This window comes from Nicotiana sylvestris, chromosome 4 (genome assembly GCF_000393655.2).
Source record: "Nicotiana sylvestris chromosome 4, ASM39365v2, whole genome shotgun sequence".
Taxonomy (NCBI): Eukaryota; Viridiplantae; Streptophyta; class Magnoliopsida; order Solanales; family Solanaceae; genus Nicotiana; species Nicotiana sylvestris.
The window spans coordinates 123776794-123787054 of NC_091060.1; the positions used below are offsets into that span (position 1 = coordinate 123776794).

The following is a 10261-nucleotide window of genomic DNA, read 5'->3' on the forward strand; positions in this document are numbered from 1 at the left end:
GGATACAAAAGCAACAAATGATGTTGGAATGAACAAAGTCTACCACTACTTTCTTGGTGACTACTTTGAAAGTGACGGCCTCCACCCACTTGTTGAAGTAATCAATTGCAACCAAAATGAATCTTTGACCATTTGAAGCCTTTGGATCGATCGGCCCAATGACATCCATTCCCCAAGCAATGAAAGGCCAAGGAGAGGACATGGGATGGAACTCTGAAGGAGACGAGTGAATCAGGTCACCATGAATCTGGCATTGGTGACACTTGTGAACAAAACTGAAGCAATCTCGCTCCATCGTAAGCCAATAATACCCTGCCCGCAGAATCTTCTTCGCCAAAACATATCCATTTATGTGAGGTCCGCATACCCCTGAATGCACTTCACTCATGATATGCTCTGCTTTTGTAGCATCTATGCATCTCAACAAGTTTAAATCTGGGGTCCTCTTGTACAGAATTTCCCCATTCAGAAAGAAACCACTAGCGAGCCATCTTACAGTTCTTTTTGGATCTCCTTTAGCATGTTCTGGATATTCTCTTGTTTTCAGGAATCGTTTTATGTCATGATACCATGGTTCACCATCTGGTTCTGTCTCAATTGTATTGTAGTAACCGTGTTGATTCCGAACATGGATTTCTAGTGGATCAATATGAGTGTTGCCTGGATAAGGGAGCATCGAGGCTAAAGTAGCCAAGGCATCGGCTAGCTCGTTGTGAAACCTAGGAATGTACTTGAACTTGATGGATTTGAATCTTTTGTTCAAGTCTTGCACACATTGTTTGTACGGAATAAGCTTGATGTCCCGAGTCTCCCATTCGCCTTGGGCTTGCCGAATAAGCAAGTCAGAATCTCTCATAACCAATAGTTCATGCACATCCAGATCGATAGCCATTTTCAAACCCATGATACAAGCTTCGTATTCTACCGTATTATTGGTACAGAAGAACCGAAGTCGTGCCGTTGCAGGGTAATGATGTCCAATAGGTGATATGAGGATTGCCCCTATCCCAACTCCTTTGATATTGACAGCCCCATCAAATTACATTTTTCATACAGGGTGATCGTCTGGAACCCCTTCCTCTATTGTGTTGAACTCTTCGTCTGGGAAGTATGTGCTAAGTGGCATGTACTCATCATCAACTGGATTCTCTGCCAAATGATCTGCCAAAGCCTGTGCTTTCATTGCGGTGCGAGTGACATAGACGATATCGAATTCTGTGAGCAGGATTTGCCATTTTGCGAGCCTGCCAGTGGGCATTGGCTTTGGGAATATGTACTTCAAAGGATCCATTCTAGATATGAGGTAAGTAGTGTAGGCCAAAAGATAATGTCTCAACTTCTGAGCGACCCAAGTCAAGGCACAACATGTCCTTTCTAGAAGGGTGTACTTAACCTCATAACTGATGAACTTCTTGCTCAAATAATAGATTGCCTATTCCTTTTTGCCTGTTGCATCATGTTGCCCCAGAACGCATCCAAAGGAATTATCCATCACCAATATAAAAACAAAGGCCTACCAGGTTCAGGTGGGACCAGTACATGGGGTTTTGACAGATAATCTTTGATCCTGTCAAAAGCTTTTTGGCAATCATCCATCCACTTAATAGCGGCATACTTTTTCAGCAACTTAAAGATGGGCTTGCATGTGGTTGTGAGCTGAGCAATGAACCTACTGATGTAGTTCAACCTCCCGAGCAAACTCATGACTTCCTTTTAATTCTTCGGGGGAGGCAGATCTCGAATGGACTTTATCTTAGATGGATCCAGTTCAATGCCTCTTCGGCTGACTATAAAACCGAGGAGTTTCCCATATGGAACCCCAAACGCACACTTGGCTGGATTAAGCTTAAGGTCATACCTTCGAAGTCGTTCGAAGAACTTTTTCAAATCACACACATGATCAACATGTGTCTTTGATTTTATGATGACATCATCGATATATACCTCAATCTCTTTGTGCATCATGTCATACAAAATGGTGGTCATGGCCCTCATGTAAGTTGCCCCTGCATTCTTTAAATCGAATGGCATGACCCTGTAACAATAAGTACCCCATGGAGTGGTGAAAGCGGTCTTTTCTACACCATCCTCATCCATTAGAATTTGGTGGTACCCAGCATAGCAATCCATGAACGATTGTATCTCATGCTTTGCACAATTATCTACAAGAATGTGGATATTTGGTAAAGAAAAATTATCCTTTGGACTTGCTTTGTTCAAGTCTCTATAGTCAATACAGACTCTGGTCTTTCCATCTTTTTTCGCCACAGGCACAACATTCGCCACCCAGGTGGTGTATCAGACAGCTCTGACCACATTGGCGCTTAGTTGCTTCATTATTTCCTCTTTGATTTTGTCACTCACGTCTATTTTAAATTTTTGTTGCTTTTGTTGGACTGGTGGAAAATCAGGATATGTAGGAAGCTTATGAACCACTAGATCAACACTTAAACCCCGCATATCATCGTAAGACCAAGCAAACACATCTCTGTATTCAAATAAAAGTTGAATCAAGGTATCTCTGGTTTTTTGTTCAGTGTGAATGCTTATCTTTGTTTCTCTGCCTTCTTCATGACTTCCGATATTAATCGGCTCAGTTTCATTGAGGTTAAGCTTAGGCTTGTTTTCAAATTGTTCCAACTCTCTTTTTATTTCCTCAACAACCTCATCTTCATCATAGTCAACCTCTTGATGCATTATTTCTATATTAGACAGCTTTTTAAGATCTGGCGCGTGAATTCTGCATACATGTCAGGTTATTAAAGCCCCATTAACAAAATTAAAATAGAAATAAAATGACAAGAATTAGGAAAAAGAAAAGATACGAAACTTAATAGGAAACTGAACTGCATTTCATTGAATTCGAAAGGATAAAAGGGTTAATATCAAAACATGACAATCATACTGAGATGTTTGGATTACAACCCTGAAAGTAACCCAAAATACAAACAAAAAAAAAGCTGCAAAAGCAAACTACCAAGACTCCTTCCTTGTGAGGAGAGGAGTTGCTTCCCAGTTGGTGAGCATGGTGTCTGGGTCAATTAGTTGCATATCGGCATGATTAGTGCCTTCACCAGCCTGGATCATATTCACTTTAGAAAACATTTGGTTGAGGCCATGGCAAATTTCATCAATGTTTGCATGCACCGAGGAATTTTGACCCTCTTGGAGTCGTGGCTTGACAAAAGTGTAGAAAATGTAAGGGATAGGTTGTTGTAAGACCCATCCATGCTTTTTGCGGTGCTTGGCTTTGTTTTTGTCTGCTTGTGTTGGCCTAAAGCCTAAGCCAAAAGTACCCTAGTTACTGAATGGAGAAATAGGCTCCGAAATTCCTTGCAATGATGCCCCCAAGCCTTTTCCTAGCTCATAACCTTGTCTCAACATAACTGCAGGCACCATTACAGATGTGGCGGAAAGACGAGGATGCAGAATGGGGTTTCCTTCCTCAACATGGTCCACAACAACCACTTCAAAAGCCTGATAGACAATGGACTCACACCCTTCCTTGGCCTCAATATAGGGGATTAACGGGTCTTTATAAATGGAAGACTCGTCTTCCCAGTGAACAATAATTTCTTGTCTGTCATGTTCGAATTTGAGCATCTGATGCAAGGTGGACGGCACAGCTCGGGCCGTATGGATCCATGGCCTTCCAAGAAGAAAATTATAAGAAGTGACCATGTCCACTACTTGGAAGACAATCTCAAAGTCAACCGGCCTAATCGTCATGGTGAGGTTGATCTCCCCAATGGTATCTCTTGTTGAGCCATCAAAGGCCCAGATGTGAACATTGTTGGGTCGGATTCTATCTGTATTGATCTTCATGCTTTGCAAGGTAGAGAGAGGGAATACATCTACACTTGGCCCTCCATCAACCATGACTCACTTTACATAATGCCCCTCACATTTGACCATCAAGTTCAAAGCCATATTGTGCCCGGCTCCCTCCTCGGGAAGTTCATCATCAGTAAAGGAGATTCTGTTCACCTCAAAAAATCGGTTGGCCATCTTCTCTAACTGATTCACTATGGTCTCCTCTGAGATATGTGTCTCATTCAGGACCTTGATTAGTACACGGGAATGCTCTTTGGAATGTATGAGCAGAGATAGTAGAGAGATTTGGGCAGGAGTCTTTCTTAGTTGGTCAATGATTGAGTAATCCTGAACTTTCATCTTTTTCATAAAACTCTTCCGCCTCTACTTCTGTGACTGGTTTCTTTATTGGCAATTGGCCTTCTCTGATTTGCTTGGCCTTTCTCAGCTCTTCTGGAGAGTAACACCTCCTCGATCGAGTCAAACCTCCAGTTTCCCCCACTTCCTCTATGATTTCCTTGCCTTTGTAGGTCATCACGGTTTTTTTGTAGTTCCAAGGAGTGGTTTTTGTGTTGGTCACAGTGGGTTGCACGACAGGTTTGATTATGATCGGCTCTGTTATACCTTTCATACTTCCCTGTTTCTACCTTGTGACGGGGTGGCCTCCAAGTACATATAACCTTGGGCTTGGAATACTGGAGTGAACTTCCAACCTCGTGATTTTTGGAACAAATAAAGTTGCCTTATTTGAGCTCTGGGCGCCTTTCACAATCAATGGCACATCTCGGCTGGGACTTACTTCCAAACCTATTCCTTCTTGAATTGCACCCACCGTCATTTATGCTTGATTGATTGGCTTGTATTCTTGATCTCGGCCAATCATTCCCACAAAATGAACATCATTGTGTGCTGGCAACAGGTTGTTTGTCACATTAGGAGGGTCCTCGCCATTCGTTACTACAATCAATTTTTCAGAAATGAGCCTCTCTACGGCTCTTTTCAGAGTCCAACAATCATCAGTGCTATGCCCCGGGGCACCTGAATGATATTCACATCTAGCATTCACTTGAAATCCATGTGAATCAGGATGCATATGGTGAGGAGCGATGGGTCCAATCGCGCCCATTTGCTTCAGTTTCTGGAATAGACTAGAGTATGATTTGGCCAATGGAGTGAAATTTTCTGCTGGCCTCTGCTCTCGACCATAATCCTGCTTGGGACGAGCATTGTAGGGTGCCCGAAAATTTTGCTGCTGAGGTCGGGGGGCCCTTGGAGCTGGTGCTCGTACCTGCTAATTGGGAGGCTAAGCATATGATTGAGCATTGAACACTGTATATTATGGTGGGCCCACAGAGTATTGAGGAATTGGCGGAGGGTAATAATGTTAAGGGTAGCTGGATTGCCCCTACTGAACTTGCACATAAGGGTGCGATGCCCCTCTTTGAACTTCCCTAGATCCCGAAGTCATCATGGACCCTTCATCTCTCTTTTTTCTTTTAGCCAAACCCCTCGACCCATTTTGGATAGCTTGAGTGGTGGCTTTGAGAGCAGCTTGACTTACAATTCTACCAGTCTTGAGGCCATTTTCAACCATCTCCCCTATTTTGATTGCTTCTGCAAAAGGTTTACCCATCGCGGACATCATGTTCTGAAAGTAATCAGGCTCTTGAGCCTCCAGAAAAATAGTGATCAACTCATGGTTATCCATGGGTGGCTTAACTCTAGCCGCTTGCTCCGTCCACTTGATGGCATACTCCCTAAAACTTTCGGTCGGCTTTTTCTTCATATTGGACAAGGAATTACGATCCGGCGTAATATTAATGTTGTACTGAAATTGTTTGACGAAGGCCTTGGCCATGTCATCCCAAACATGCCAGTGAGAGATATCTTGGTCAATGAACCATTCGGAAGCTACCTCCACATGGCTTTCTTCAAAATAAGCCATCAGCAACTCTTCTTTTCCTCCTGCACCTCTCAGCTTGTTGCACTACCTTTTCAAGTGGGCGATAGGGTCGTTGTGTTCATCATATTTCTCAAATTTTGGGGTCTTGAACCCTCGTGGAAAATGGATATGAGGGAACATGCATAGATCACTAAATGAAACACTTTTGTGACCACCTAGTCCCTATATATTCTTTATATTCTGTTCAAGACTTTTCATTTTCCTGGCCATCTCATCTGGCTCAACCGTCGTGGCAAGCTTTTCATTTTCCACTGGTGACTCGTACTGAGGAGTCTGATTGTATGGGGCCGAGACCTAAAAAGCCATATTTGGAGGGTAGTATTAGCCATCATAAGCATGAGATGGTGGCTCATTGTTTGGCCTCATCACAGGAGGTAGTGGCGGGATTGTATATACTGGTGCGCCAGACACGGTGAGAGGGGTGTTCCTGACTGGTGCAACTGGAGGTCGCATGTTAGAGGTACCAAAGGCAGCGTGGAGGCTGTAGTTTGGCACATACCCTGGTGGTAGAATGTGATCGCTCGTTGCATGGAGCGGTGTTTGAGTAACCTGGGGTATGGTGGAAGTTCCCTCTGAAGGACCCTGGGGTGGAGGTCGACCGAAAACCCAAGCTTGATATACATCTGACAGTTGTTGTCTCAATTTTCTTATCTCCTCCGACTCTTGCTCAACTGACTGACCCTGCAGATTGTCACTGACCAACTCAATTTCATCACTATTATCCATTATCATTGCTCCCTTAGATCTTGTGAAGTAATGATGTGTTGCCAGTTTCACGACAAACCAACCACCTTAAGATTACTAATAAGAGGTAACAAATGTGTTAGGGTTAAGCATTTTACAGATAGGAATCACACGTAGATATGATATGCTCCTAAAATATCACCATCTCTAACATGCTTTTGGAAGGCTTCATGTTTCATTCCGGCTTATCAGCTTGTTGCTTATTGACACTGTTATTTCTTTCTCTTTTTTCTGTTTTTTCACTTCGCCTTATTTTGATCCCTTACTTTAGAGTCATTAAAAAATATTTGATCGAACCTTTTGTGGGTTGCCTATGTATCATGTCGCCGCATGAATCAGATCATTACATAGTTCAGGTACATGACCATTTTTTTTTACAAAACAAACAACTTTTTGGTTCAGTTTAAACAAAAATCTTTTTCATTGATTTCAATATAATTTTTTTTTGATACAAGACTCAAAAAGCAAGAGTTACATAAAGATAAACAAGACCAAACCGTACTTAAACAGACTTTTTAGGATAAAAGGGACAACAACAAGACTCAAAACACCAAAAGACTCTTACAGACTAAAAAACAACAAAAGCATAATGAAGAAGGACTGATAACTAAAAGAAGACTTTGATCTCTACAGCAGAATCCACTAGCATCACTATAATCAAGGCTCTTGTTCATGCGGCTGACCACCAACATTGCGGTATATCCTCTCCAAGTCTGCAGATATATGACGAGCAACGTTCAATGATACTTCTGCAAACCCCTCGGGCGTCATTCCCTGGAAACTCCTGCATGCTCTTGAGGTATATGTGGCTACCTCGAGGATCTTTCCCTTAATGTATTCCTGAGCCACATGCAACTCTTGATTTTGCTGACCATGGGTCTCAGCTAGATCCAGCGCATCACGCTCGCGGTCCAAGGCCATATCTTTCTGGCGCCGAACTTCTAGCGACTCCGCTTCTAACTGATTGATCACCTTTTGGTAGTGGTATCTTTCTATTTCAAACTCCGCGATCTGTCTCTCCTTTCTTGACTCAACTCCCCCATCTGATCCCTCAGACCTTGGATTAATGGAGAAAAACCTCTACGCTCATGATCACGGACTACCCTGAACTGGGATTCTTTCTCTTCTTGTTGCTGAGCGGTTGTGACTATGTTCTTATTTCGAATTTGGGCTTTGAGTTCTTGCTTCTCTCGTGCCCACTGAGCCTTTTCTCGCTCCAAATCAGCCTGTTGTATGTCCATGGCTGTCTCCGGAATGCCCTTATCTTCTTGTAAAGTGTCAATACGAGATTGGAACTCTTATGTCACTTCCCTTCTGGTTTTTCTAACTCTGACCTCGATCTCCTCCTCCCAATCCACTGCGTGCCGTATGGATCTTTCTGTCCTTTGCTCGGGGATAGCCTGGTTGTGAAATCACTCAAGGTATGCGAGGCTTACCTCCCCACGTTTACGATCAGCTACCATCTCATCTAAATCAGAAAATTGACTACCAAACCAAACCTTTTGTGCATATGACTCCCTTGGAGGTTCCTCTCCTTTGAATTCCCACACGAACGGGCGCATGTCCTCAATTGGGGGCCTCTTTTGCTCTCTCCCTAGCTAGCGCATGACGCGTAGGAGCACGTAGGATTGGAAACCTCTAAAACCCATGAGTATGAAAAACGGGCTATACGTCGACATATGCATGACCGTAGCAGAAGGGCACCAATAATAGTTCCAAGTGATTCTATCAAAATTCAATGAACCAAGTAATTTTCGCCAGGCCCTCATCCCCTCTGGGAGATTACAACTTGCGGCCCTGTTTGGGTGACATCCAATATAATTCAGCCAGTTTTCATTGAAATTTATTACTATTGGATAATGATAAAGGTGCTCTATAAACCACATCTGCAACAGAATGTTGCATCCCTCGAAGTAATCTTCACCCTCTTGACAGCGGGTCAAAGCACGAAAAATATCTCCCAAAATCATGGGAAGAATGGTATGATCCTCGCTACATTGCAAATACGAGACTACCGCAACCAATCGAATTTTGATGCGCCCACAACGCTCTGGAAAGACCATGATTCCTAGAAATGATATCATGAACGCAAATATTCTCAACTCCCTCCAAGCGTCGTAACTCAACTGGTTGATGAATTCTATGCCTGAGAAATTTTCAAACCCTTTCTCGTCCCCAAATCTGTCATAGAGATATTCCAACGGAATCCAACCTTCGTTTAAGAAAACTATTGGAATTCGACAGAGGCATAATTTCTTTAAAAAGTTGTTCACACCAACTTTTCTCGGAGCAGCGGGCTTTTTCCCACGAAGGTCTCTCCCCAATCTAGTGAACCCACCCAATTCTTCTAATGTGGGCGTCATTTCACAATCTTTCAACCTGAAGACATTGTTCGCGGGGTCCCAAAAACCCACTAGAGCCTCGATTAAATCTCTATTAGGATTAATTCCCATGATGTTTGTGAGGAACTTAAGATGCTTAAATACTCGATTTTCGTTCCCATGTAGCAAAACTAGCCCACCAATTGTAGAGACTACTCGGGGTCTTATCTCTGATCAAGAACATAGGAGATGTCTCGTCCCTTACCCTTTTCTGACTGCTTCTTTGTGGAGAACTCATGATGATACTAAGAATAAGATAAAAAGGGTTAGGGCTTACCTAAACCATATGCAAATTATGATCATTCATTTTTCTCTCTCTCTCTTTTTTGGTTTTTTTTGGTCAATTTAGGACTCGATCTATTTTTCTTATTATAATACGTATTTTGAAATTACCGAACACAAAAGTTGAGATGATAAAAGCGGAAAAAAATGGCTATTATTACAAAGATGACCCTTTGATACTTTCATAGAAGGCATAAAGGATGTCTCGACAAAAAACAACCAAATATAGGAACAAAATTATAAAAATAGACAAAATAATAAATAAAAAACTATTTTTATGAAAATGACCATTTACTACTCCGAGAGGGATTCAAAAGCTATCTCGGTAAATATAACCAGACAAAACTAGATAAAAATGGCTACTTTTGCGAAAACAGTCTTTCGGTACTTCCGAAAAGGATTAAAACTGCTTCGCCAAAAATGGCTAAACATAAGGGCAAAATGATAAAAGGTGAATAAATATGGATAAAGTAACTATTTTTATAAAAATTGGCCCTTCAGCACTTCCCAGGAAGATTTTAAGGCTGTCTTGGCAAAACAGCCGGAACATGAGGGCAAGACAGCAAAAAGGTGACCAAAATAGGCTCTTTTTCTTTGAAAATTTTATGCACATTCGGAATTTTATGCTCCCTTTTTTTGAAAAATGTGGGCTGAACCTGATGGAGGTTGCCTACGTATCTCACATCCGGTGAGAATCAAACCCGCGTAGTTCGGTAAAATTGGGTACTTTTCCCTTTTGTTTTTTTTAATGAAAATTAATCTTTACAACTCACACCAGACTACCACAATTTTTTTTAAAAAAGGTTTATTTGCACTAAACTAGATGAATTATTCTTCTTTTTTTCATTTTTAATAATTACACTAATTTTTTTATTATTATTTTAAAAAAATGGTCGACAATGCAAGTAAGCCTTCCAAATGATGTATCAAGTAGCACATACGTGAACATGATGGTCTCAAAGAGGATGCCTGTCTTATACGGACCCGGCCCCTATGCCGAGTTTCGCTAAGTCAAATGCACGTGATGCAAATAAAGCGAACCTACTAGCGATATCTGGCATGAGATTTGTTCTTCTAG

General features: G+C 42.0%; 1 protein-coding gene across 1 annotated transcript; it reads right to left on the minus strand.

Annotated features, from left to right (window-relative positions):
• Window positions 1-2298: 2298 nt before the first annotated feature.
• On the minus strand, window positions 2299-3879 carry LOC138890106 (uncharacterized). Its single transcript, XM_070173464.1, has 4 exons — window positions 3372-3879; window positions 2978-3281; window positions 2906-2926; window positions 2299-2740 (listed from the first exon to the last, which is right to left on the minus strand). Exons 1-4 carry the CDS (start codon window positions 3877-3879, stop codon window positions 2299-2301), a joined length of 1275 nt encoding a protein of 424 aa, XP_070029565.1.
• Between the last annotated feature and the right edge of the window lie 6382 nt (window positions 3880-10261).